Below are 25414 nucleotides of genomic sequence, written 5' to 3' on the forward strand. Positions count from 1 at the left end.
ACACGACCCCGAATGCCCCCCACGGCCACGCCCCCGCGCTGGCCACGCCCACCCCCGGCGGCGCGCTCCGCCCCCCTGCGCGCTGACGTCACGCGCCGGCGGCGCTGTCGGCGCTGGCCCCGGCGGGCGGGAAGATGGCGGCGGGCGGCGGGGGCGGGGGCGGCGACGGCGGCGGCCCTGAGGCACCAGGTGGGGCCGGGGGGGGCCGGGGCGGGGCGGAGGGCGGGGACGGGGGGAGCTGGGGGGGCGGGGATGAGGGGGTGTCATTGGGCGGGCGTGTGGGGCTGCGGTGGGGCGGGGTGGGAGGGGTGTAGGGTGGGGATGTGGGGTGCGGCGGGCGGGGTGTGTGGGGTGACAGGGCAGAGATATGGAGGGGCAATAGGGCAGGACGTGGGGTGTGATGAGCTGGGAGTGTGGGATTATAGGGTAGAGATATGGAGGGGAAATAGGGCAGGACGTGGGGTGCAAGGAGCAGGGCGTGTGTGGTTATAGGGCAGAGATGTGGGGTGCAAGGAGCAGGGTGTGTGTGGTTATAGGGCAGAGATGTGGGGTGTGATGGGGCAGGGATGTGTGGTTATAGGGCAGAGATGTGGGGGATACAGGGCAGAGATGTGGGGTGTGATAGGGCAGGGACGTGTGGTTATAGGGCAGAGACGTGTGGTTATAGGGCATAGATGTGGGGTGTGTTGGGGCAGGGATGTGGGGGATACAGGGCAGAGATATGGGGTGTGATAGGGCAGGGACGTGTGGTTATAGGGCAGAGATGTGGGGTGTGATAGGGCAGAGACGTGTGGTTATAGGGCATAGATGTGGGGTGTGTTGGGGCAGGGATGTGGGGATACAGGGCAGAGATATGGGGTGTGATAGGGCAGGGACGTGTGGTGTTATAGGGCAGAGATGTGGGGTGTGATAGGGCAGAGACGTGTGGTTATAGGGCATAGATGTGGGGTGTGTTGGGGCAGGGATGTGTGTGGTTATAGGGCAGAGATGTGGGGTGTGTTGGGGCAGGGATGTGTGGTTATAGGGCAGAGATGTGGGGTGTGATGGGGCAGGGATGTGGGGATACAGGGCAGAGATATGGGGTGTGATGGGGCAGGGATGTGGGGGATACAGGGCAGAGATGTGGGGGATACAGGGCAGAGATGTGGGGTGTGATGGGGCAGGGATGTGGGGGATACAGGGCAGAGATGTGGGGTGTGATAGGGCAGGGACGTGTGGTTATAGGGCAGAGACGTGTGGTTATGGGGCAGGGATGTGGGGGATACAGGGCAGAGGCACCGAGTGTAATAAATAAAGATGCCGAGGATGGTGAGGGGTCCCTGGTCCCGTGTCCCCCCCACGTCATCCCGTTGTCTCCCCGCCCCATCTCCCGGTTTTGGGGGATCCCTGCAGGCTCCAGCCCTTCCCGAGGGGAGCCCTGAGGGCCCCACGCTCGCCCCGCCATGAGCAGCAAGGAGCACCCCGAGGTCTCAGGTAAAGGGGAGGGGGCTGCAGGGCGGGGGCTGGGGACACCGAGGGGACACCGAGGGGACACCGAGGCCTCCCCCTGGCAGCAGAGAGGAGCCACCTGAAGGTTTTCCTGCCGCGGAAGCTGGTGGAGTGTTTGCCCAAATGTCCCGTCCTCCCCAAGGAGCAGCTGCGCTGGAACACCAACGAGGTGGGGAGGGGGGACGGGGCGGGGCTCGCGGGAGGGGATCTGGGGACGGGGGAAGGAGGTTAAAGGGACACGGGAGGGGTTGGGGGCAGGGTTTGGGGGGCACAGGGGACACCAACGGGCCGCCTGTCCCCCCCCCCAGGAAATCGCCTCGTACCTCATCACCTTTGAGAAACACGACGAGTGGCTCTCGTGCTCCCCAAAAACCAGGTGGGGGGGGCTCGGAGGGGGGGGCTGGGGTGCCCGGGGGGGGGTCCCGGGGGCCCCCTGACCCCGTGTCCAGGCCGCAGAACGGGTCGGTGATCCTGTACAACCGGAAGAAGGTCAAGTACCGCAAGGACGGGTACTGCTGGAAGAAGCGCAAGGATGGGAAAACGACGCGCGAGGACCACATGAAGCTGAAGGTGCAGGGGGTGGAGGTAGGAGGCGGGGGGGGGCCCTGAAACACAGCCCCCCCCTCCCCACAAATGCACCCCTTTCCATAAAACTGCAGGAGATGGGAGAGGGAATGCACAGGGAGCAGTTTGGGGGTGTCGGGACACCCGTGGAGGGGGGTCGGGGGGGTCCTCGGTGCCCCCAAGGGACAGTTTTGGTGTGCTGGGTGGTCTAGGTGGCACAGGATCCCCAGCTGTGTGTTTAGGGGTGCTGGGAGCTCCCTGCTTGGTGGTTTGGGCAAAATGGAGTTTGGGGGTGTCAGGGCCGCCAGGGGGTGATTTGGACCCCGAAGGGGGCAGTTTGGGGGTGTCAGGCTCCTCCAGCCAGGCAGGTGACAGTGTGGGGTGCCCCACACTTGGACATGAGGCTTCCAGGGGATGTGGGGAGCCCCCAAAAGCTGCATGGAGGTGGCAGGGTCCCCCAGTCCATGGCAGGGTCCCCCAGTCCGTGCTGTCCCCCCCCAGTGCCTCTACGGCTGCTACGTGCACTCGTCCATCGTCCCCACCTTCCACCGCCGCTGCTACTGGCTGCTGCAGGTAACGGGGGCAGCGGGACCCCCAGAGCCCCCAGAGCCCCCCCAGAGCTGCTCTGTGTGCCCCTGAACCCCCAGAGCCCCCCAGAGCCCCCCCCAGAGCTGCTCTGTGTGCCCCTGAACCCCCAGAGCCCCCCAGAGCTGCTCTGTGTGACCCAGAACCCCCCAGAGCCCCCCCAGAGCTGCTCTGTGTGACCCAGAACCCCCCAGAGCCCCCCAGAGCCCCTCCAGAGCTGCTCTGTGTGACCCAGAACCCCCCAGAGCCCCCCAGAGCTGCTCTGTGTGACCCAGAACCCCCCAGAGACCCCCAGAGCCCCCCCAGAGCTGCTCTGTGTGACCCAGAACCCCCCAGAGCCCTGACCCCTACCCAGAACCGCTTTGTGTGCCCCCAGAGCCCCCAGAACTGCTCTGTGTGCCTCAGAACCCCCCAGAGCCCCCAGTGCCCCCCCAGAACTGCTCTGTGTGACCCAGAACCCCCCAGAGCCCCCCCAGAACCGCTCTGTGTGCCCCCTGAACCCCCAGAGCCCCAACCGCTCCCCAGAACTGGTCTGTGTGCTCCCTGAACCCCAACATCATGCTGAACTCCTCTGTGCCCCCCAGAACCCCAATATCTCCCTGATTCACTCCCTGAACCCCTCTGTGCCCCCAGAACCCCGACATTGCCCTGATTCACTCCCTGAACCCCTCTGTGCCCCCCAGAACCCCAATATCTCCCTGATTCACTCCCTGAACCCCTCTGTGCCCCCAGAACCCCGACACTGCCCTGATTCACTCCCTGAACCCCTCTGTGCCCCCCAGAACCCCAATATCTCCCTGGTTCACTCCCTGAACCCCTCTGTGCCCCCCAGAACCCCGAAACTGTCCTGATTCACTCCCTGTGCCCCCCAGAACCCCGACATCGTGCTGGTGCACTACCTGAACCCCTCTGTGCCCCCCAGAACCCCGACACTGCCCTGATTCACTCCCTGTGCCCCCAGAACCCCGACATCGTGCTGGTGCACTACCTGAACGTGCCGGCCATGGAGGAGTGCGGCCGGCCCTGCGCCCCCCCGCTCTGCAGCCCCCCCCTCTGCGCCGCCGCCGCCGACCCCCGCGAGTGGCTCAAGTGGTCGCAGGAGGAGCTGGTGGCTCAGCTGCGCCCCATGTGTGAGTGGGGAGTGGTCCCACAGCCTTTCCCTGGGGGGGTTTTTGCCCGTGGAGGGGGGAAGAGACGCCCTAAATCCCGTTTTGGATGGGTTTGTGGTTCCCTTTCTCAAAGGCTGCAGGGTAAAGGATGCCCCCAAACCCCCCTCGTGGGGTTCTGCCTCCCTTTTCCTGTGGGATGAGGTAGTTCTGGGGCAGAGTGAGGCTTTTTTGGAGAGATCACACCAAACTCCGTGCTTAAATTTTTGTTCTTGCTTTCCTGCAGGATGTAGCGGGGTGTGTGGGGGGTGTGTGTGGTGGTTTTGGGGGGGGGCTGGATAGGGAGTGCACGGCACAGCCCCCTCGCTGAGGGGTTCTCCCCCCCTGTCCCGCAGTCCACGGGGTGAAGTGGGGCTGTGGGAACGGGGGGGCTCCCCCCGGGCTGTCCCTGGAGCAGCTGGTGCAGCACGTCCTGGAGCGGCACCAGGCGCGGCTGCCCCCCCCGCACCCACGCCTGCCTGTGCGCCGGGGGGCTGGGTGAGACAGAACCCCCCCGAACCCCCCTGAACCCCTGGGGACCCCCTCAAACCCCTGGGGAACCTCCCCGAAACCTCCGAACCCCTGGGGAACCTCCCCAACCCCTGGGGAGCCTCCCGAACCCCTGGGGAACCCCCCCGAACTCCTGGGGAACCTCCCGAACCCCTGGGGAACCTCCTGAACCTCTGGGGAACCTCCCCGAAACCTCCGAACCCCTGAGGAACCTCCCGAACCCCTGGGGAACCCCCCCGAACCTCTGGGGAACCTCCCGAACTCCTGGGGAACCCCCCCGAACCCCTGGGGAACCCCCCCGAACCCTTGGGGAACCCCCCCGAACCTCTGGGGAATCTCCCGAACCCTTGGGGAACCCCCCCGAACTCCTGGGGAACCCCCCCGAACCTCTGGGGAACCTCCCGAACCCTTGGGGACCCCACTGGGACTCCCATTCTCCTGGGACCTTCCCCAACCCTTCTGGGGATCCCCTCCAGCCCTGAACCCTCCCTGGCATCCCCCCCAAACTTTCTGCCACACCCTGAACCCCCTGGGAACCCCTCAGAACCCCCCTGGGACCCCCAACTCTCCTTTGAACCTCGGGACACCTCTGGTCACCGCGAGCACTCTCGGAACACCCCGAATCTCTTTAGGAACCTTCCCAAATTCCCCTCGGGACCCCTCCTGCAGCCCCCAGACCCTCCTAACGCCCCCTCCTCGCCCCCTCCTACAGGCGCTCCCGGCCACAAGTGCGGCAGCACCAAGCACCGCATCATCTCCCCCAAAGTGGAGCGGGGCGGCGGGGGGGACGCGCCGGGAGACGCCCCCAAAGCCGCCCCCTCCTCCCCGGACACCACGCAGCCCTCGCCGGGGCTGGGGGGGGTCGCTGCGCCCCCCGAGGGGCCCCGAGCGCCCCCGTTCCCCCCGGCGGCGGGGCTGCCGCTGCTGCTGGTGGCCAGTTTGGGCGGGGGGGCGGCGCCGGGGGGGCCCGAGCAGCCGCTGGGGCTGACCCCCAGCCAGCACCTGGTGACCCCCGAGGGCACCTGCCCCACCGCGCCGCCGCCCCCGGCCGCCTTCGACCCCGACTGCTTCCTCAACAGCCCCCGCCGCGGGCAGACCTACGGCTGCGAGGCCGAGGCTCCCCCCGGGGCGCCCCCGCCGCCCCCGGGCACGCCCCCAGACCGGGAGGAGGAGGAGGAGGAGGAAGAGCAGGGAAAGCAGGGCGCAGCTCCCCAGGACCCCCTGTGCGACCTCAGCGCTGCCCCCACGCCCCAGCCGCCCCCCTTCCCCCTGCCCTTCCCCGAGCTGCTGGGGGGGGACTCGGGGGTCCCGCGGGACCCCCCCCACACCCCCCACCTGCCCCCTTCCCCCTCGGGCCCCCCCAGCGACCCCCCCGTGGCCATCACCGATTTCTCCCCGGAGTGGTCGTACCCTGAGGTGAGTTTTTGGGGGGCTGTCCCCACTCCTCGCCCTCCCGGGGGTCTGCATCGCCCCCCATGTGTGTGTCCCCCCCCCAGGGCGGGGTGAAGGTGCTGATCACCGGCCCGTGGGCGGATCCCGGTGCCGCGTACTGCTGCCTGTTCGACCGCACTTCGGTTCCGGCCGCGCTGGTGCAGCCGGGCGTGCTGCGCTGCTACTGCCCCCGTGAGTGTCCCCGGGCCGGGCTCCCGGTGTGCGTGCCCCCTCCCCGCACTGCTGACCCCCTCGTGTGTCCCCCCGCAGCCCACGAGGCCGGAGTGGCCGCCCTGCGCGTGGCCTGTCCCCCGCGGCTGCTCTCGGCCGCGGCCCCGTTCGAGTACCGGGCGCGGGGGGCGGCGCGGGCGCAGCTGGACTGGCTGGCGCTGGACGGTGAGTGGGGACCCCCGGAACGCGCCCCGGGAACGGGACCTTGCGGAGCAGCTCATGGCCTGGGGGGTGGCACCCGGACACGGTTATGGCGACCCCAAAGCCGTCCCTCTCCCCGTGGGGTGACGCTGTTGGGGATCGGGGTGTCCGGGGTGGGGCTGGCGCTGTCTGGGGGGGCTCTGGCTGCCGGGGCGCCGCCCTCACGCCCACGTCCCCCTGTCCCAGAGGCCCAGTTCCGTCTGTCCATCCTGGAGCGCCTGGAGCAGCTGGAGGCGCGGCTGGGGGCTCTGCCCCCCCCGGCGCCGCTGCCTCCCTCGCAGGGGGACCCCTCCGAGACCCCCCCTGAGCAGGTGAGGGCCCCACACACCGCGTGTCACCGCGTGGCCCCTCAACATCCCGGTGTGCGCTCACGTCCTGGTGTCCCCTGATGTCCCCATGTCCCCTTCAGGGCCCGGGGCAATCCTTCGAGGCGCGGGTGGTGGCCATCTGCGAGGCCATGATGGCGCGGCCGGGCTGGCCGGGGACGGCGCTGGGGACATCGGGGACATCGGGGACCTCGCTGCTGGCGCACGGGGCGACGTTCCGCGGCATGACGCTGCTGCACCTGGCGGCCGCCCAGGGCTATGCCGGCCTGGTGGAGGCTCTGCGGCGCTGGCGGTGAGCGGGGACACCTGGGGACACCTTGGGGACACCTTGGGGACACCTGGGGACACCTTGGGGACACCTGGGGGATACCTGGGGAACACCTTGGGGGCACCGGGGGACACCTGGGGGATACCTGGGGACACCTGGGGAACACCTTGGGGACACCTGGGGGACACCTGGGGAACACCTTGGGGACACCGGGGGACACCTGGGGGATACCTGGGGACACCTGGGGACACCTGGGGGATACCTGGGGACACCTGGGGAACACCTTGGGGACACCTGGGGACACTTGGGGAGCACCTGGGGGCCACCTGGGGACAGGGGTTGGCTGGAGACATGGACTGGCATGAGATGGGGTGGGTAAGAAGCATTCCCCCAAGCAATGTGCCTGAGTGGAGGTGTCCCTCTCCAGGCTGTGTTCCCGAGGGGGTGTGTCACCCTGTGTCACCTTGTGTCACCCTGTGTCCCTTCCTGCCCCTGCAGGGCGCTGGCAGTTGACAGCCTGGAGCTGGAGCAGGAGATCGACCCCCTGAACGTGGACCACTTCTCCTGCACCCCCCTGGTAAGGGGACGCTGGGGACACAGTGGTGGCAGTGGAGACCTTGTGGTGGCAGCAGGGACACGGTGGTGGCAGCGGGGACACAGTGGTGGCGGCGGGGACACGGTGGTGGCGGTGGGGACACGGTGGTGGCAGTGGGGACACGGTGGTGGCAGCGGGGACATGGTGGCAGGGCTGGGAGTGCAGCAGCACCACGGGGACGGGGCTCAGGGCGGTGTGTTGGGCAGGCATGAGGGGATCCCAGGGACGGCGTCTCGGGCCCGGGGACACCTTGGAGACACGCTGCTGCCCGTGGCTCCGTGTCCCCAGATGTGGGCGTGCGCCCTGGGGCACCGGGAGGCGGCGGAGCGGCTGTGCCGCTGGGACCGGCGGGCGCTGGCCGTCCCCGACAGCCTGGGGCGGCTGCCGCTGGCCCTGGCGCGTGCCCGCGGCCACCTGGCGCTGGCCACGCGCCTGGAGGAGCTGCAGGTGGCGCCCGTGTCCCCGCGCTGTCACCTGCCCGGCCTGCGCGTCCCCTCGCCGCTCTCCGCCAGCCCCGACACAGGTACAGCCCTGGCGCCTCGTGCCTCCCTGTGCTGTCCCTGTGTCCTGGTGTCCCTGTGTCCTGCTGTCCTTGTGTCCTGCTGTCCCCGTGTCCTGCTGCCCCTGTGTCCTGCTGCCCCTGTGTCCTGCTGTCCCTCTGTCGTACTGTCCCTGTGTCCTGCTGTCCCTGTGTCCTGTTGTCCCTGTGTCTTGCTGCCCCTGTGTCGTCCTGTCCCTCTGTCCTGCTGTCCCTGAATACTGCTGTTCCTCTGTCCTGCTGTCCCTGTGTGCTCCTGTTCCTCTGTCCTGCTGTCTTTGTGTCCAGCTGTCCCTGTATCCTGTCCCGGGCTCCTGGCCACCACCACCCTTCTGTGGCCGTTGTCACTGTCCCCTTGCTGCCTCTGAGCGCTGACACTGCCACCATATCCCCTTCCTGTTCCCTTTCGTGTGCTCTGGTCCCCTCCAGCCTTTCCCTGCTGTGTCCCCCATATGTCCCCCACATGTCCCCTGTCCTTCCATACATCTTTCTGTCCCCGTGGTGTCCCCTGTCCCCTTGCCATGCCCTGCATGTCCCCCCTTCCCCTCGGGGGGTCTCTAACCCCCCTGCCGTGTCCCCCTTGTCCCCAGGGCTGAGCACAGCCAGCAGCCTGTCGTCCCCGTCAGGGCTCTCGGACGGTCCTGGCTCTGTCCCGCTGCCCCCCGGCCCCCCTGGTCCCTCTGAGGATGAGAGCTGGGGGGTGGCAGTGCCCCCCAGCCCCCCTGAGGATGCCCTGGCCCCACCCTGCGATGCCCTGCAGGTAAGGGCGGGGGACAGCCGGGGCTGGGGACACCCTCGGTGCAGGTGAGTCTCAAAATCCCCCGTCCCCAGGCCGAGGTGGTGACACTGGCGCGACAGATCATCGAGGCAACCCCCGAGCGCATCAAGCAGGAGGCACCGGGGGGGCCAACGGGGGCACTGGGAGCACTGGGAGCACTGGGAGCAGCAGGGGGGGCCGCAGGGACAGCGGGGCCAGCCGGGCCAGCAGGGCTGGGCGCCGCCATGGCCTGGCTGGCCACGTACCTGGAGAGCGTGGACCGTCCCCCCGCGCCTCCCCACAGGTACTGCTGGGCTCGGGGGGTGTCCGGGGGCACCTCAGATCCCTGGGGGGGGTCACTCACACCCAGCAGCACCCCGGGATGTCCCGGGTGCCCCCCATCCCCTCGGGGGCTGCCCGCCCTCGCCCCCTGACCCCGCTGCGTCCCCTGTGTCCCCAGAGCCGAGCTGGCCTCGCGGGGGTCCCCGGGGGTCCCCGAGCGGCCGCCCCCCCCTTCGGCCGCAGGCTGGGCCGAGTTCCTGAACGCGTCCGGGGGGGCGCGGGGCGAGGGCGGCGCCGTGGCCCTGCTGACCCTCAGCGACCAGGAGCAGCGCGAGCTCTACGAGGCCGCGCGCCTCGTGCAGGGCGCGTTCCGCAAGTACCGGGTGCGTAGCCCCTGCTCCCTGCACCTCAGAACCCCCCAGAACCCCCCCCGGGGGGCCCCCCCGCCTCTGCTGACCCCCCGGCTGCCCCCAGGGCCGCAGGCTGAAGGAGCAGCAGGAGCTGGCCGCTGCCGTCATCCAGCGCTGCTACCGCAAGTACAAGCAGGTACCAAGGTGTGGGGGGCCCCAAAACCCCCCGTGGGCCCCTCCTGGGCACCCCCTGGGCACCCCAGACCCCCCTAAACCCTTTCTCTCTGCCCCACAAGCTGACCTGGATCGCTCTGAAGGTAACAGGGCACCCCTGGGGAGTGTTGGGGGGGCACGCAGATTTTTGGGACTGTTTTGAGGGCTCTGGATGCCGTGGGGGGGTCCTTGCTTGAGGATGCTGGGATGTTGGGGTGGATTTGGGGTGCCCCCCGTTCCTCAGTTCACCCTCTTCCAGTGGTTGTCACAGGGGTGCTGTGACACTGGGGTGCCATTGGGGTCCCCGTTGGAGGATGCTGTGACACTGAGGTGCTGTTGGGGTTCCTGTTGTGACACTGGGGTGACACTGAGGTTCCTGTTGTGACACTGTGGTGACACTGGGGTCCCTGTTGTGACAGTGGGGTGCCGTTGGGGTCCCTGCTGGAGGGTGCTGTGACACTGGTGTGACACTGGGGTCCCCATTGGAGGGTGCTGTGACACTGGTGTGACACTGGTGTGACACTGGTGTCCCCACTGGAGCGTGCTGTGAGACTGGTGTGATACTGGAGTGCCATTGGGGTCCCTGCTGGCGGGTGCTGTGACACCGGTGTGACACTGGTGTGACACTGGTGTGACGCTGGGGTCCCCATTGGAGGGTGCTGTGACACTGGTGTGACACTGGGGTCCTCATTGGAGGGTGCTGTGACACTGCTGTGACACTGATGTGATACTGGGGTCCCCATTGGGGTCCCTGCTAGCGGGTGCTGTGACACTGGTGTGACACTGGTGTGACACTGGTGTGACACTGGGGTCCCCATTGGAGGGTGCTGTGACACTGGGGTGACACTGGGGTCCCTGTTGTGACACTGGGGTCCCCATTGGGGTCCCTGCTGGCGGGTGCTGTGACACCGGTGTGACACTGGTGTGACACTGGGGTCCCCATTGGAGGGTGCTGTGACACTGGTGTGACACTGGTGTGACACTGGGGTCCCCACTGGAGCGTGCTGTGACACTGCTGTGACACTGGGGTCCCCATTGGGGTCCCTGCTGGCGGGTGCTGTGACACCGGTGTGACACTAGTGTGACATTGGGGTCCCCATTGGAGGGTGCTGTGACACCGGTGTGACACTGGTGTGACACTGGTGTGACACTGGGGTCCCCATTGGAGGGTGCTGTGACACCGGTGTGACACTGGTGTGACACTGGGGTCCCATTGGAGGGTGCTGTGACACTGGTGTGACACTGGGGTCCCCGTTGGAGCGCGCTGTGACCCCGCTGCCCCCCTGTCCCCCCCAGTTCGCCCTGTTCCAGCGGATGACGCAGGCCGCCATCCTGATCCAGAGCAAGTTCCGGAGCTACGCGGAGCAGAAGCGGTTCCAGCGGCGCCGGCGCGCGGCCGTGCTCATCCAGCAGCGCTTCCGCAGCCTGCGCCAGCACCGGTGTGGCCAGGGCCGCGGGGGGACGCTGGGGACATGGGGCGCTGGGGACGGCAGCGTCCTCACCCTCCCCTCCGTTCCCCCCAGGAGCACCTTCCTCACCCTCAAGCAGGACCAGGCGGCGCGGAAGATCATGAGGTTCCTGCGGCGCTGCCGCCACCGGTACGGGGACGAGGGACGGAGGGGGTGTGGCGGGGACTGGGTGGGACACGGCGAGGGGAAACGGGGACGCGGACTGCGTCTGGGCACCGCAGGGACACGGGCTGAGGCCGGGCTGCGTCACACGGGGGTGGGTGGACACGGGTGACACCGTGGGTGCAGAGTCTCAGCAGAGCCTGACACCCCCCCTCTCTGCTCCCCGATTCGTGTTCCCTCACCCAGGATGGAGGAGCTAAAGCAGAACAAGGAGGTGGACAGTTTACAGACGCGGGGCCTGGCTTCGTGATCCCCCCACGGGGGTCCCAGGCACGGGGGGGGTTCCCCTCCCTGTCCCCCAGGCGGTTCTGTGTGTCTGGGGTCCCCTGCAGGGCTCGTGGGGAGGGCAAGGAGGGGGAACAGACGCCCCGTGCCCCCTCCCCGCTCGCCCCTGGACCGCCCCCACCGCCCTCCCCCGCATGCCCCACTCTCCCCCGCCCCGCGTGGGCTCTTTGTACAAAGTTCCATTAAAAACGAGGAAGCGGGAATAAGAGACGCGGTGCGTGCGTGTGTTTGTGTGCGGGGACACTGCGGGGACATCGCTGGGGGACGCGCCCTTTAAAGGCCAGGCCACGCCCCCTCCGCCCTATTGGCCCCGCCCTGCTACGTCCGCGACGCGATGACGCAGACGCGGGGGACGTGGCCCTCGCGCGGCGTCACGCATCGCCCCGTCGCAAGATGGCGGAGCTGGACCTGCTGGGCTCCATCCTGAGTTCCATGGAGCGGCCTCCCGCCGCAGCCGATGGCGAGACGCGGCGCCGGGCGCGGGGTCAGCAGGGCCGGGGAGGGCGCGGAGGCACCGAGGGCGCGGCGGCACCGAGCGGGCGCGGCGGGGAGCGGCGCGTCCCGGCCCTTCGCCCTCAAACCCCCCCCCACCAACCCCCAGCTCCAGCCCTCACGGGAGGCCCCGCCCCCTCGGGCTGCCGGCTCCGCCCCCTGCGCCCCGGGCACGCGCTCGTTCTCCTGATTGACAGTGGGGGGCTGCCTGGCCCCGCCCCCGCTCTTTACCCCGCCCATGCCCCGTTGAGACACGCCCCGGAGATGGTGCTGGCCCCGTCCCCCTGGAGGGTTTTTGGGGGGTCACCGCCAACCTGACCCTCGCTGTCCCCTCCAGAACAAGCTGCTCGCATGAAGAAGTTGCAGGAGCAAGACAAGCGCCAGAAGGTCGAGTTCAGAAAAAGGGTGAGTGGAGGGACGGGCATCACTGGGCATTTTGGGACAACTCCCCAGGGGTTCTCACAAATTTCTGGGCCTGCCCGACCTGCCCGTGTGTCCCCAGATGGAGCAAGAGGTCTCCCAGTTCATCCAGGCCACCGGGGAGCCCCGGCGCCGGTTCCAGCCTATGAACAAGATTGAGAGGAGCATCCTGTGAGTGGGGCCCTGGGCACGCTGAGAGGGCACTGGGGGGCAGTGGGGACACTGGTGGTACTGAGAGCACCTGGATAAACACCGGGGACGCTGGGGGAGGGACATGGCAACGGGAGGGCACTTGAGAGGATACTGGGAACACTGAGGGTGTGATGGCTGCACTGAGGGGCAGTACTGCAGATGCTGGGTTGGACACTGGAGGCACTGCCTGGGGCAGCTGGGGACCCTCATGGGGAGGAAAGGGACCCCACTGGGAACACTGGGGAGCCCCAGGGCCAGCAGCTCCCAGGGGGACACTGGGGAGCCCCAGGGCCAGCAGCTCCGTGGGGGACACTGGGGAGCCCCAGGGCCAGCAGCTCCGTGTCCTCCCAGGCACGATGTGGCGGAGGTGGCCGGCCTGACGTCTTTCTCCTTCGGAGACGATGAGGACAGTCGCTATGTAATGGTGTTCAAGAAGGTGAGGGGTGGCAGGAGACGCCGTGGGGGGCACAGAGGGAGCTGAGGGAACACAGGGTGACACCGCTGTCCCCAGGAGTTCGCGCCGTCCGACGAGGAGCTGGAGGCGTACCGGCGTGGGGAGGAGTGGGACCCGGCCCGAGCTGAGGAGCGGCGGCGCCTCCGGGTAGGCGGGGCTTAGTGGGCGCGGGGCGGGGTTTAATTGAGATGCGGCCGGGGCTCAGCAGGGCGTGGCCACGTGGGTGTGGCACAGGCGGTGCCCCGGTGGGTGGGGCGCTGTGGGCGGGGCTTGTTGCTGACTCCTCACCTGCAGGAGCTGGCCGCGCAGCAGGAGGAGGCGGAGCTTGAGCGCGGCCCCGCCCCCCCGGGCCCCCCCAACGACTACAAAGACAAATATCGGCACCTGATCGGCTCCGACGCCGCCAAAGCCGCCGCCCGCACCATGGAGGCCAACAAGGCGTACGGCTGCGGTGAGCACGAGGCCCCACGGTGGTCCCTGGGGTCTCCTGGGTCCCTTGCCTGGAAGGTCTGTGGGGTCCCTGAAGGGGTTAATCCACCTGGATCTCTGCTCTGCTCCCCCAGTGCCAGTGGCCAACAAGCGGGACACGCGCTCCATCGAGGAGGCCATGAACGAGATCCGGGCCAAGAAGCGGCTGCGGCAGGCGGAGGACGAGGGTGGGGCCGGGGGAGGCCCTGGGGGATCCTGTGCGTGATAGGGGGGTGGGGGGTGAGCCCCCCGGGGGTATTTAACAGCAGGGGGAGGGCGGCAGGGACACACGGAGGGGGTGATAAAGGAGCTCATCTCCTCGCCTGGTCCCTGTGTCTCTTTCAGGGGTGCAGGTCGTGCGTGTGCGCGTGTCCCACTCCCCAAACAGAGCATGAGTCAGGAGCTCCTGGTGGTTCACAAAATCCGTGGGGGTGGGGGGAACCCCTCGGAAGGCAGCTGTGGCTCTGGGATCAGTGAGCTTGCAGGAGGTTTCCATGCACTGGATGGCTGTGGCGATGAGGGAGGTGAGCATGAGGCAGTTCTGTGTTTGCACGAGGCCTTTCCCAGGAGTTTGCAGGAGGGTTTGCCCACGCACTCACACTGAGGCGGACGCCCTGACTCAGGGGCTTTCTCAGAGATTTGCAGCAGGGTTTGCTCACTCAGCCTGGATGGATTCAGTGGCTGGGATTTCCATGAGAGTTTGTGTGGTTTTGTGCAGTCACACCTTGATGGCCTAAGCTGTGGGGGATTTGCCCTGCACTCACACCTGGGTGGGCTCTGTAACCAGGGGGTCACACTGGGATTTTCAAGGGTGGGGTGGGTCACAGGAGGACCACACCTGCACTGGGCTCAGTGCTGGGGAGCTGCAGGAGGATTTGGAGGACTCACACCTGGATGAACTCGGTGACAGATCCCATCTGGTTCACCTGGAGCAGGAGCTGCCTGCCCACGTGCTTGGGGTTGGTCACTGCCCGGCCATCGCCACCACCCAATGTCCACCCGTGTCAGGAACCACTGCCAGCCCTCACAGTCGCCCTCAGCAGACACCAGCATGGGGAAACAGCCACCAGTATGAACTGGAGTGCACCAGTCACCTGGCAGTGTGGGAGAATGGCAGTGCCCACCCTGGGCACAGCCCTGTATGAGCTGTCAGTGCCCAGCTGCCTTCCCAGTGCCTCCCAGTTACCCCCCAGCCTGCTCCACTTCATCCCAGTGCCCTGCAGTACCTCCCAGTGCCTCCCAGTTCCATCAGAGTACCTCCCAGTGCTCACTGGGGTAGTCCTTGATGAAGCTGTGGTAGAGCTGGTCCCCAGTGCTGAGGATCCAGGGAGGGATTTGAAGTCCAGGTTGTATTTACTCTCCATCCCGATGGCCACCTCGTCCAGGCTCCTGGCCTTCCCAAGGGCTGCACTCAGAGTTGGGCACAAATCCCCCCAACCTCCCACCCCACCTGAGACCCACCTGGGGTGTCCAGGCCCCAAATTCCTCCTGATACCCCAAATCCCATCCAGGGACCACAGGGACCCCATTCATGGACACACTCAGTGCTGGCCCTTGGCCAAGGGGACCTGGACGTCCAAGACCACCCCTGTCCAAACTGCCAAGGGCAGATGGACCCCGGTGCTCCCCCTGCACCTCCTGCCTTTCCCACCCGTCCCCCGCTGCCCCAGCACTTTTCCCCAATTCCCACAAATTCGTGATGTGACCCCAAAACCCAGCCCCGTCCTGGGGACCTGTCACCGCCTGCCCTGGGACCCTCCGTGTCCCCAACACTCCTGATGTGTTTCACCACAACCCTGAGCCCCACACACCCCCATGGCCCCCCAGCCCCGCATCCCCCCTGCTCCTCCACACCCCTGGCTGTAAATAAATCCACCTGGACCGTGAGATTCCCATGGGAATCTGGGATCTCTGCGCTCTTCTGGATGGACAAGGGCTGTGGGGTGGGGGATCCAGGGGTCAAGGCCGAGGTCATGGGGGTCCCAGCCTGGCCGTGGACTCCACAGATCCCCTCCCAGCTCCCGTGGGGGGAACGGCCACGTCCGAGTGCCCTGAGCTGGCCCTGTGTCCCCCCGTCCCATGGGGGACCCTGAGGGAGCCCAGACCCCCCTCCCCAAAACCCAGGGTGGGTCCGGGTCCTTCTCTCGCAGCGCTGCCTCTGCCCGGGACCCCCCCCTGCCCCACAGGCGTCCCCCGGGATTATTTATCCCTTTTCCTCTGCCCCCGCCCCCCCGGAGGGACCAGAGTGTTCCCTTGGTGGTCAAATTCAGCCCCCGCTGGGGGAACCGCGGTGGGGCCACGAGTGCCCGGGGCTGGTGGCCCTTGGCGATGGTCCCTCGCTGTTGCCCCCCGGGTTTTTGACTATTTTCAGCCCTCCTCGCACGTCACGTTAACGCGACCCCCAAGCGGGGGGGCTGCAGCGCCGCCTGAAGGCCCTGGGGGGAACGGCACCAGGCAGAAGGGGAGGGGGCGAACTGGGGGGGGACGAGAGGATTTTGGGGGAGTAGAAGGTGCTTTGGGGAGGGGGAGTTCACCCCCGAAGGAGCACCAAGGGTGGGGGAGGGGGGAGCTCAGCCCCACGGGCCCCACAGCGTGGGGGAGGGGCGGTGGCTTTGACCACTTCCCGGGGAAGTTCTCGCCGGGGAGGGGGGCGGGGCCGGGCCTTTGACGGGGGGGCTCTGGAGGAACGGAGACCCTCAAGAGCCCACGACCCCCTCAACCCGGATTCTGGGGGGTCGTGGCACCCTCGGATCCCCTCGGGGGGAGGTGATCCCGGAGGCCTCGGTCCCCCCCCGTTCCCCGTCCCCAACCGCCGAGCCCCTCCCCCACCCCGGGGCAGGAAGTGAAACCGCTGCCCCTCCCCCCTCCCCCCGGAAAGTCCCGCCCTGGTCTGAGTCAAACCGCGACCCGCGGGGGGAGGGGCGGGGGTCCCGCACCTCTCGACACGCGTTGAGCTGTCGCCCCCCGCCCGCGACCCCCGCTCGGGGCTGCACCGAGGGCCCAGCGCGGGGCCGGCTGTCGCGATAAGCGCGTGTGTGTATCAGAAGAGCCGCGATTCACAATACAGGCGCAGGAGGCGCAAGAACGGGGGATACGTTATCAGCCTGGGGGGTCGCGATAACTGTGAGGGTATCGCGATAATGGGGGGGGGAGACGGAATATCGGGGAAGAGGTGGCCCAATAAAGGGTGGGGGTCCAGGTAACGGGGAGAGTCGGAATAACGAGAGCGAGTGTCGGGATATGAGGGGGTATTTGAATAATGGGGAGTGATGCGTCCTGATAATCACGGGATAAAGAACACGAAGGGTTTGGATTAAGGTGGGGAGTGGGCGCAGGGAGGGAAGGGCTTACATTAGACGGGAGTGCGGGGATCCCGGGAACGGTGTGGGCTGGCACATCGCGGGGGATCGCGATGGGCGGAAGATGTCGTGATAATGAGGGAAGGGTCGCAATAAGGCGCGCCCCCCCCTCAATAGCCGCGCGCCCTCCGCGGCGCGCGAGGCCGGGGGCGCTCCCGAGCGCAGGCCCCGCCCATTTAGGCCCCGCCCATTTAGGCCCCGCCCCCCGCCGTCCCCTATGAAAACGGCCGCGCGGCGCCGCCGCCGCTCCTCCGCCGCCGCCGCGCCTTGACCGCGCTGCGCAGGCGCCGAACGAAAGCCCCGCCCCTTCCCCGGCGAAGCCGCGCCTCCCGCAGGAGGCCACGCCCCCGCGCCCCGCCCGCCCGCCGCCGCCGCCGCCGCCATGAGCGGGTGGGCGCCCTACGTGGAGACGCTGCTGGCGGACGGCACCTGCCAGGATGCTGCAATCGTCGGCTATCGCGACACCCCCGCCGTCTGGGCCGCTGCCCCCGGCAAGACCTTCGCCAATATCACGGTGAGAGGCCGGGACCGGCAGGGGTGGGGGGGCCAGCGCGCCGAGGCGTTTCCCGCCCAAGCGCGCGGAGGGCGGGGGGACCCAGTGGCCTCCGAGGGGCGGGGCTGACCCCCCCACCCCCCCCGCGACGGGCTCCGGGAAGGACAAAAAAGGGAGAAAAACGCAAAAGCGCCAGCGTGGAGCGCGGTGGGGGGGGGCTCCGGCACTGCCCATGCCCGCCGACCCGGTGCCGGGGGAGGGCCGATGCTGGGGGGGCCCTGCAGGCGGGGGGGGCCCGGCGGCGAGGCAGACCCCTCCCTAACCCCGCTTCGAGCGTTTAGGGGGTCGCAGGCGGGCGGGGAAGGGGGGGATGGGCGGACACCACGTGGTTGGACGAGCTCCCTGGCCGATCCCCGTCTGTTTTATCGCCGCCCCATAAGCCGATGGCAGGGGTCTCGTAGGGGGGGGTGGGCGGGTGGAGGAACCCCATCCCACTTAAAAACCCTCTAAAAATGCGCGGAATGCGGCCACTTCCCGGTGGAGGAGGGGCGGTCGGGGCTTCCTGTGGGGGAGGGGCGGCGCGCGCGCACCCCCCTCCCTCCTCCCCACTTCCCCCCACGGAAATGGGGGGGGAGGGGAGAAGTTTGGGGAGGCCCCTGGTGGGAAAGGGGGGGTGCTGTGGGACCCCTGATCCCTGTCCGGGGTCACTGGGCAGTAGTTACGGGGGTGCCCCGGGGGCCACGGGTCACAGGCTGTGGGTCACGGGGGACTCACGGGGGTCCCCGGGCGGCTGGGCAACTCCAGGGACTGGGACGGGGTTCGCGGGGGTCCCGAAATTGGGGTCCCGGGGGGTTGTCTGAGTGAAATGTGGGTTCCCGGGGGCTTTGTTTGAGGGGTTGTTCAAGGGGTTCCTGGGGGCTGGTTTTGGGGTTCCTGACCCGTTCTCCCCCGTGGAAGCTGGTGGCAGTGTCAGCATTGGAGGGTTTTGGGGGGTTATGGGGATCTCTGGATTCTCTGGCCCTCTTTAGGGTCCCCTCGGGCATCCGGGGTCACACGTGGAGTCGCTGGCAGGAGTCACGGGGGGGTCCCGGGACACCTGGGTCCCTTTTATGGTCATGGAGTGGGAGTTAGGAGAGTTCCTGTTTGCCGAGTGCCTGCAGAGGCCCTGCCTTGGGGCTTTGGCGTCTGCCTTTGGGTTGGGTGGTCCCTGGGCCTTTGGGGTCCCCTTGATCTGTTCCCAAGAGCCTGCAAAAGGGGTGGGCCTGGAGCAGGGGGTTATGCCAGTCCCTAGCGAGCTGTGTTCCCTGTGGGGTCGCTGTGTGTTTTGGGGATCCGGGCTGTTTTCGGGGTGCCCCTGACCCTTGTACCCACAGCCAGCGGAGGTGGCGGCGCTGGTGGGCCCCGAGCGGGGGCCGCTGCTGGTGCAGGGGCTGACGCTGGGGGGGCTGCGCTGCTCCGTCATCCGGGACTCGCTGCTGGTGGAGGGCGAGCACAGCATGGACCTGCGCACCAAGGGGGCTGCGGGAGCGCCCACCTTCAACATCACGGCCGCCATCACCAACAAGAGTGAGGGAACCCCTGCGACCCCTGCACCTGCCCCCCGGCATCCCTGCCCCGCACCCTGCCAGTGCCCCCCAGCATCCTGCCCCCGTGTCATCCCTGCCTCACACCCTGCAACTGCCCCAGCAACCCTGCACCTGCCCCCCGGCATCCCTGCCCCACACCCTGCCAGTGCCCCCCAGCATCCTGCCCCCGTGTCATCCCTGCCTCACACCCTGCAACTGCCCCAGCAACCCTGCAACTGCCCCCCAGCATCCCTGCCCCACACCCTGCGACCCCCGAAACTGCCCCCCTGGCATCCCTGCCCCACACCCTGGGACCCCTGCACCTGCCCCTGTGTCATCCCTGCCCCATACCCTGCACCTGCCCCCCTGGCATCCCTGCCCCACACCCTGCAACTGCCCCCCAGCATCCCTGCCCCACACCCTGGGACTCCCGAAACTGCCCCCCTGGCATCCCTGCCCCACACCCTGCACCTGCCCCTGTGTCATCCCTGCCCCACACCCTGCGTCATCCCTGTCGCCCTCCCAGCACAGCCCCTGCCACCCATTCCCCTGTGACCCCCCACCTTCAAAATCACCAGCAAGAGAAACCTGCCCGTGGAACCAGTGTCACCTGGTGTCACCCCCATCACCCTGTGTCACCCCCCCAGACCTCCCTGTCACCCTGTGTCACCCCCCCACCCTCCTGTTACCCTGTGTCACCTCCCTCCTCCCTGTCACCTTGTGTCACCCCCCCAGACCTCCGTCACCCTTTGCCAGCTCTTCACCAGTTCCTGTCACCCACCATGACCCCTGCCATGTATCTTATGGCATCACCGTGTCACCCAGTGTCACTCCCCACTTTCCCCAGTGTCACTCCATGTCATCCTGTGTCCTCTCCCCCACACAGCTCCACCTGGCCACGTCACCTGCTGCTCTGTCACCTCTGTCACCCTCGATCTGTTTCCAGTTAATGTCCCCCTTGCTCCAGGTCCCCCCAAATTGCCCCTTACTAACTCCTGGGATCCCTTCATCCCAGCTGTTGCTTCCAGTCCTTCTCCCCCCTTGGCCCCCTGTGTGTCTGGGGCTTGCTGGGGGTTTTAGGAGGCTTGGGGATGACCCCTCACCTTACACCCCTCCCCTTGCAGCCATCGTGCTGGCCATGGGCAAGGAGGGCGTCCACGGCGGCTGCGTCAACAAGAAATGTTATGAGATGGCCAATCACCTGCGGCGCAGCCAGTACTGAGGGGGCTGGGGGGGACCCCCGGGACCCCCCGGGGACTCCTGGACCCCCAGGGACCAGCAGGAGCCGCCAGGGACCAGCAGGACCCCGTCCCCCACCCCTCTGTCACCCCCCTGATCCCCGCTGCCGGCAGCAATAAAGTGCCCTTGTGGGGAGTCGCTGTGGGTCAGGGATTTCGGGGATCTGGGTGCCGTGGGGGGAACCTCAGTGTGTTGCCTGGGCTCGTGGGGTGTGGCTGTGCCCTCCACCCAGGGTGGAGGAGGCCTCCCCGGATACCCGGGTCCAAGGGTGCTGCCGTGCCCCAGGTGGACAAAGTCCACGATGGGGCGGGGGTGAAGCCTCAGCGCCCGCCCCGCCTGCCCCCCCCATCACCCCTAGAGTCTCAGGAGGCAAAGTTGTGGGGCAGAGGCTTTATTGGAGGGCTACACTCACGGTGGAGGATGCACTGGCAGCTGGGGGGAAGTCGGGGGTCCAGGCAGCAGCTGGGGGGTGGTAGGATGGAACAGGGGGGTGCTGGGGGACATCTGGAGGGAACAGGAGGGGCTGTGGGGAACTGGGGGGCAGGACTTCTAGATATTCTGGCAGGTTGTGAGGCAGGGCCCCAGGGGGGTGGTGTGGACCAGAGGTGGGGATCAGGGAGCTGGTGGGCTGCGTTGATACGGGGCAGAGGTGCGGATGTGGGGGGGATGGGTTGGGGCAGAGGGAGATGGGGGGGCAGGGCGCTGATGTGGGGTGAAGAAGGTAGTCTAGGGCAGAGATGGGGATGTGGGGAGGTGATGTGGGGTAGAGGGGGACATGTGGGGCAGGAGCAGGCGTCCCGGCAGGCGGAAGCAGCTCTGGTGCCGTCGAGTCCTTATAAGGGCAATGTGGTGGCTCTGGCGCTTCCTGTTCCCCCCCCTCACCCCCCCGGCTGACTCACGGATGGGGGGAAGGGCCCGCAGTTGACCCATGGCAGGAACTGGGGTATCGGGGATAGAGTGTCATCGCCCCTGTCCCCCTCACCAGTGGAGGGCTCCAGGTGCTGCAGCCCTCTCCGTGCCTTTGCCCCTGCCATAAGGTGACCCCCGTGGCTGTGAGGCTGGGGCACGCTGTCGCGCCATCACTGTCACCTGTGGACAGCGGCACCCCTGCATCCTGCAGGACAGTGTCATTGCCTCCCTCCCACTCCATCTCCAGGTGATCGTGTCACCTGTAGCACCCCGACACCTGTAGGACGCTGTCACCTGTGCCATCCCTGGCATCCCTCTGGTGTCCCCAACACCTAAGGGGTACCCCAGAACTGGGGGTGGGGCTGGAGGAGAGGGACAAGGTTTGAAGGGGAATGGAAGTGCTGGGGAGGGGGTGGGCTGCAGTTCTTCCCCAGTGACTCCCAGTTATAATCAGTAGTGAGGGTCAGTGGGAGGAGTAGGGGGACTCCGAGTGACCCCGGTGCCTCCTAGTAGACCCAGACTGCCTCTACTTCCCCCCAGTGCACCCAAAGTGCCTCCCGGTGCCCCGCATTGCACCCAAGGCGCCTTCCAGTGACCGCAAAGCGCCTCCTAGTGAGCCCAGTGCACTCAAAGTACCTCCCAGCGATCCCAAGTGTACCAAGTGCTTCCCCGCATACACACGGAGCCTTCCAGTACCTGACAGCGCCCTCCAGTGTCCCAAATGCTTCCCAGTATCTCCCAGTGCATCCCAACACCCCCCAGCACTCACCGCCTGGAACGGGACGGAACGGGCATCACCCCACGGCGCTGAGCAGCGGCGGGACCAAATGCGTGAGGTCACAGTCGCCGACCCCTCCCGCCGGCGGCGGCTCCCCTCAGGCCCCCCAAGATGGCGGAATATCGCGAGAGGGGGCGGGGCTACTTCGCACCCGCCTCCGCCCCAACCAATCCCCTTGCTCGCCGAACAATTTCCCTTCCCGCCTAAACATCCTCCACCAATGAGAGGCGCGAGGGCGGGACACGCCCCCGGGCTGCGCGGCCACGCCCCCTCCCCTCAGAGGCGGTGCTTCCCCGCCGAGCCGCGCTCCCCGCGCCGGGCCCCCGCCCCGCTGCCGCGCATGCGCCGGGCGCAGGCGCACTGGCGCCGCGCCCCCCCCCCCAGTCACCTTGGGGCGCCGCCGGTGCCGGACCCCGCGCCCCCCCCGCGCCCCCGGGACCAGGGCACCGCCGTGATGGCGGCAGTGCCGGCGGCCCAGAGGCCCAAGACCTCCCCGAAATCCGTGAAGTTTCTCTTCGGCGGCCTGGCCGGGTGAGAGCCCCCTTCCCCCCCCGCCAAAACCGGGATCACGCACTCCCAAACCAAGATCCCCCCGCCCGACCTTTCAGGTCACCCCTAAACCACCCCCGATGCCCCTCCTAACCCCTTTGCCCCCCCTAAACCCTGTAACTACCCCCGATCCCCATCACTACTCCCCTAGATCCCTTCTGAGTCCCTCAAATGCTCCCCAAGCCCCCTTCAGACCCCCTCTACCCCCCTAGTGCCCTCCAAAATAAATCCAAATCCACTGAACCCTTTCAAACCTCCCGAAACCCCATCCAGCTCCCCACAAACCCGCCCTGTGCTCCCCCCAAAAGATCCCCAAAGCTTCTTCAGACTTCGTCAGCCCAGGTTTACTCCAAGAGGGCGGATTTGGGGGGCTGTGGAGAGGGGGGTGAGTATTTTTGGAGTCCCCCTGACCCTACGTGACCCCCTTCCTTCAGGATGGGGGCTACTGTCTTTGTGCAGCCCCTGGACCTGGTGAAGAACCGGATGCAGCTGAGCGGGGCCGGGGCCAAGGGCCGTGAGTACCGGACCTCCCTGCACGCCCTGGGTTCCATCCTACGCCACGAGGGACTGAGGGGCATCTACACGGGGTATGGGCCTCCCAGAACCCCCCCTGCAACCATCCTGAACCTCCAAATCCTTGGGTCATCTCTTGAAACCCCCTGGGACCCCCCTCTAAACCTGGGGTCAGCCCCTCCGTCAGGTTGTTGCTGATCGTCTGCATGGGATACAGATCCCCCCACCTCCCCGAAAACCACAAAACCCCAAGCACCTGCAAGTCTTGAGCTCTCCTCTGTCCCCCTATTTTTATGACTCCTCCCATTCTCTGTGTCCCCCCCACCCCACCCCCCAGGCTTTCAGCGGGGCTTCTGCGCCAGGCCACCTACACCACCACCCGCCTGGGCATCTACAGCGTCCTCCTGGAGCGTTTTGGGGGGGCCGATGGGACCCCCCCTCCGTTCCTGGCCAAGGCAGCCATGGGCATGACGGCAGGGGCTGCGGGGGCCTTCGTGGGGACTCCGGCTGAGGTGGCGCTCATCCGCATGACAGCTGATGGCAGGTGAGCCCCCGACCCTCCACAAGACACCTGCGCCCCCGTCCGCGCCCCCGCCTCCAAGTGTGCATTTTTTTTTTTTTTTATTTTTTTACCAAAATATCCTTTTTTTTTTCGCTCCGAACCGCAGGCTGCCCCCTGGAGAGCGCCGCGGGTACCGCAACGTGTTCGACGCGCTCGTGAGGATGGCGCGGGAGGAGGGGGTGCTCACGCTGTGGAGGGTAGGTGGGCGCGGCGGGACCCCCGAGCCTCCCCAGGAGTGCAGGGGGTGCTGCCGTGCTCTGGGAGGGGAGCGCTGGGTGTCCCCCAAACTCCCACCTCCCTCTCCAGTGCTGCGTCCCCGCCTGGTGTGTGGGGGAAGTGGGAAGGCAGGGAGTGAGATGCGGGGGTCTGGGGGTGTGCAGGACTCACCCGAACCCCCCGTTCTCCGCCCCCAGGGCTGTATCCCCACCATGGCCCGCGCCGTGGTGGTCAACGCTGCCCAGCTCGCCTCCTACTCGCAGTCCAAACAATTCCTGCTCGACTCCGGTGAGCTCGGGGGGTGGGTCTGCCATGGGAAATCCCAGTGTGCTTTTCCCCGCCCCCCGTTCCCCTTTGATGTTTTGGGGTGCCCCCAGGGCATTTCCGTGACGACATCCTGTGCCACTTCTGCGCCAGCATGATCAGCGGGCTGGTGACCACGGCGGCCTCCATGCCTGTCGACATCGTCAAGACCCGGTGGGTTCATTTTGGAGGGGGCATCCCCTGCTCCCCCTTAGATAATGATGGATGTGACCCGTGCTCACCCCAAAAGCTCGTGTTCAAGCCCTGAATTTTCCCCAACAGCATCCAGAACATGCGGACAATAGATGGGAAACCCGAGTACCGCAATGGGCTGGTGAGTGAGGGGGGTCTGGGGGGGCAGCATCACCATCCGGGAGCCCCCAGCGATTCAGGAGGGGCTCCTCTGACATTTCGGGAGGTCCCTTCCAACTGGGGGGCCTCACACCATTTTGGGGGTGTTCCTTGTCATTGGAGGTGGGGGGAGAAACTCATTTTGAGGAGATGCCCATCCTTTTGGGGAGCTTCTCTGCATTTTGGGAAGGTTCCCTATTGTTGAGATGAAGGGGAAGCTGTCTCTGGAAGGTTTCTCACGGTTTTGGGAGGATTCTCCATCACTTTGAGAGTGTCCATGACTTCATGCTGGTTCCCCAGCCTTCTGCAAAGGCATCCCTGTCATTTTCTGGATGTTTCTCACTGTGTTGGGCCCCCCTGCAGGACGTGCTGATTAAAGTGGTGCGCTACGAGGGTTTCTTCAGCCTCTGGAAGGGCTTCACCCCCTACTACGCCCGCCTGGGCCCCCACACCGTGCTCACCTTCATCTTCCTCGAGCAGATGAACAAGTGGTACCAGCGGCTCTTCCTCAGTGCCTGACGCCCCCCGGGGGGTCGGGGGGATCTGACCCCATCCCGTGGGCTCTGTAGGGGCACTTGAACCCCCCCTGAAGGCGCTTTTGGGGGGGGGTCTGGCTTCTCCCTCGCGTGCTGTGAGGGTACCTGACCTCCCCACCCTGCCAGGGCCTGGGGGGAGGTGGCTCTATAGGAGCCATCAAGGCTATCAGTGGTCCTGGGGCCCTGTGGAGGGGTCCTGGGCCCTATAGAGGTGCACGACCTATTCTGTGGGGCTGTAGGGATCCCTGGGGCCCTATGGAGGGGTCCTGGGCCCTATAGGGGTGTGGATCCCTCCCATGGGGACAGCAGGGGATGCCATGCCCCTGTGGGGCAGCCCTACAGAGGCTATAGGGTGCCCTCCCCATGTGCCCCCTTCCCACCCCTTTGGGGGGTTTTGTTACCAGCCAGTATCAAGGTCACAGTGTGGGGCAGGAGCCCCCCAAAATTCCCCCTCCTCCCCCCAGCACCCTCCACCCTATGCTTTGTTAATGAATCATGGATGGTGATCATGTAATTAAAGCAAGACCTACAGAACTGGGGGGTCCTTTACATCTGTCACACCAGGGGTGGGGTCTGCCTGTCTGTCACGCTGTGGGCGTGGCTTTGCCTTCACCA

At 67.0% G+C, this 25414-nt stretch overlaps 4 protein-coding genes and 1 long non-coding RNA gene across 5 annotated transcripts; 4 read left to right on the forward strand and 1 right to left on the reverse strand.

The window, feature by feature from the left end:
* The first annotated feature begins 80 nt into the window (after positions 1 to 80).
* Positions 81 to 11608, forward strand: CAMTA2 (calmodulin binding transcription activator 2). Its single transcript, XM_056503376.1, is given in 23 exon segments — positions 81 to 189; positions 1393 to 1473; positions 1554 to 1657; positions 1797 to 1864; positions 1938 to 2073; positions 2554 to 2625; positions 3599 to 3767; positions 4139 to 4236; positions 4238 to 4280; positions 5005 to 5708; positions 5789 to 5915; positions 5994 to 6119; positions 6342 to 6466; positions 6565 to 6773; positions 7248 to 7326; positions 7633 to 7867; positions 8473 to 8642; positions 8714 to 8943; positions 9100 to 9304; positions 9396 to 9467; positions 10781 to 10923; positions 11008 to 11082; positions 11302 to 11608. Coding segments are annotated over 22 exon segments (3285 nt in total). The 5' UTR covers positions 81 to 189; positions 1393 to 1442; the 3' UTR covers positions 11366 to 11608.
* A 114-nt stretch (positions 11609 to 11722) lies between these two features.
* Positions 11723 to 15315, forward strand: SPAG7 (sperm associated antigen 7). The gene is made up of 7 exons (XM_056503377.1): positions 11723 to 11884; positions 12230 to 12297; positions 12395 to 12483; positions 12856 to 12940; positions 13016 to 13105; positions 13253 to 13409; positions 13522 to 15315. Exons 1-7 carry the CDS (start codon positions 11794 to 11796, stop codon positions 13650 to 13652), a joined length of 711 nt encoding a protein of 236 aa, XP_056359352.1. The 5' UTR covers positions 11723 to 11793; the 3' UTR covers positions 13653 to 15315.
* Positions 15316 to 17022: 1707 nt separating this feature from the next.
* Positions 17023 to 20217, forward strand: PFN1 (profilin 1). Its single transcript, XM_056502850.1, has 3 exons — positions 17023 to 17299; positions 18652 to 18844; positions 19968 to 20217. Exons 1-3 carry the CDS (start codon positions 17168 to 17170, stop codon positions 20063 to 20065), a joined length of 423 nt encoding a protein of 140 aa, XP_056358825.1. The 5' UTR covers positions 17023 to 17167; the 3' UTR covers positions 20066 to 20217.
* On the reverse strand, positions 18996 to 19961 carry LOC130259005 (uncharacterized). The gene is made up of 4 exons (XR_008841573.1): positions 19581 to 19961; positions 19315 to 19525; positions 19202 to 19279; positions 18996 to 19122 (listed from the first exon to the last, which is right to left on the reverse strand). It is a non-coding gene; the product is annotated as an uncharacterized LOC130259005 (long non-coding RNA).
* Positions 20218 to 21803: 1586 nt separating the features above from the next.
* On the forward strand, positions 21804 to 25333 carry SLC25A11 (solute carrier family 25 member 11). The gene is made up of 8 exons (XM_056502848.1): positions 21804 to 22300; positions 22753 to 22905; positions 23169 to 23375; positions 23500 to 23590; positions 23807 to 23897; positions 23987 to 24086; positions 24195 to 24246; positions 24627 to 25333. The coding sequence occupies exons 1-8, from the start codon at positions 21819 to 21821 to the stop codon at positions 24780 to 24782; spliced, it is 1332 nt and encodes a 443-aa protein (XP_056358823.1). The 5' UTR covers positions 21804 to 21818; the 3' UTR covers positions 24783 to 25333.
* The last annotated feature ends 81 nt before the right edge of the window (positions 25334 to 25414 follow it).

Source organism: Oenanthe melanoleuca, chromosome 14, assembly GCF_029582105.1.
Source record: "Oenanthe melanoleuca isolate GR-GAL-2019-014 chromosome 14, OMel1.0, whole genome shotgun sequence".
NCBI lineage: Eukaryota > Metazoa > Chordata > Aves > Passeriformes > Muscicapidae > Oenanthe > Oenanthe melanoleuca.

Excerpts from the sequence above, each read along its gene's own strand:
- PFN1 (XM_056502850.1), top strand. The coding sequence starts at position 17,168 with ATGAGCGGGTGGGCGCCCTACGTGGAGACGCTGCTGGCGGACGGCACC. Across the intron at positions 17,300-18,651 it reads AGACCTTCGCCAATATCACG|CCAGCGGAGGTGGCGGCGCT; the intron begins GTGAGAGGCCGG and ends TTGTACCCACAG. Across the intron at positions 18,845-19,967 it reads GGCCGCCATCACCAACAAGA|CCATCGTGCTGGCCATGGGC; the intron begins GTGAGGGAACCC and ends CTCCCCTTGCAG.
- SLC25A11 (XM_056502848.1), top strand. The coding sequence starts at position 21,819 with ATGCGTGAGGTCACAGTCGCCGACCCCTCCCGCCGGCGGCGGCTCCCC. Across the intron at positions 23,376-23,499 it reads CGCATGACAGCTGATGGCAG|GCTGCCCCCTGGAGAGCGCC; the intron begins GTGAGCCCCCGA and ends TCCGAACCGCAG. Across the intron at positions 23,591-23,806 it reads GGGTGCTCACGCTGTGGAGG|GGCTGTATCCCCACCATGGC; the intron begins GTAGGTGGGCGC and ends CTCCGCCCCCAG.
- SPAG7 (XM_056503377.1), top strand. The coding sequence starts at position 11,794 with ATGGCGGAGCTGGACCTGCTGGGCTCCATCCTGAGTTCCATGGAGCGG. Across the intron at positions 12,484-12,855 it reads AAGATTGAGAGGAGCATCCT|GCACGATGTGGCGGAGGTGG; the intron begins GTGAGTGGGGCC and ends GTGTCCTCCCAG. Across the intron at positions 12,941-13,015 it reads ATGTAATGGTGTTCAAGAAG|GAGTTCGCGCCGTCCGACGA; the intron begins GTGAGGGGTGGC and ends CGCTGTCCCCAG.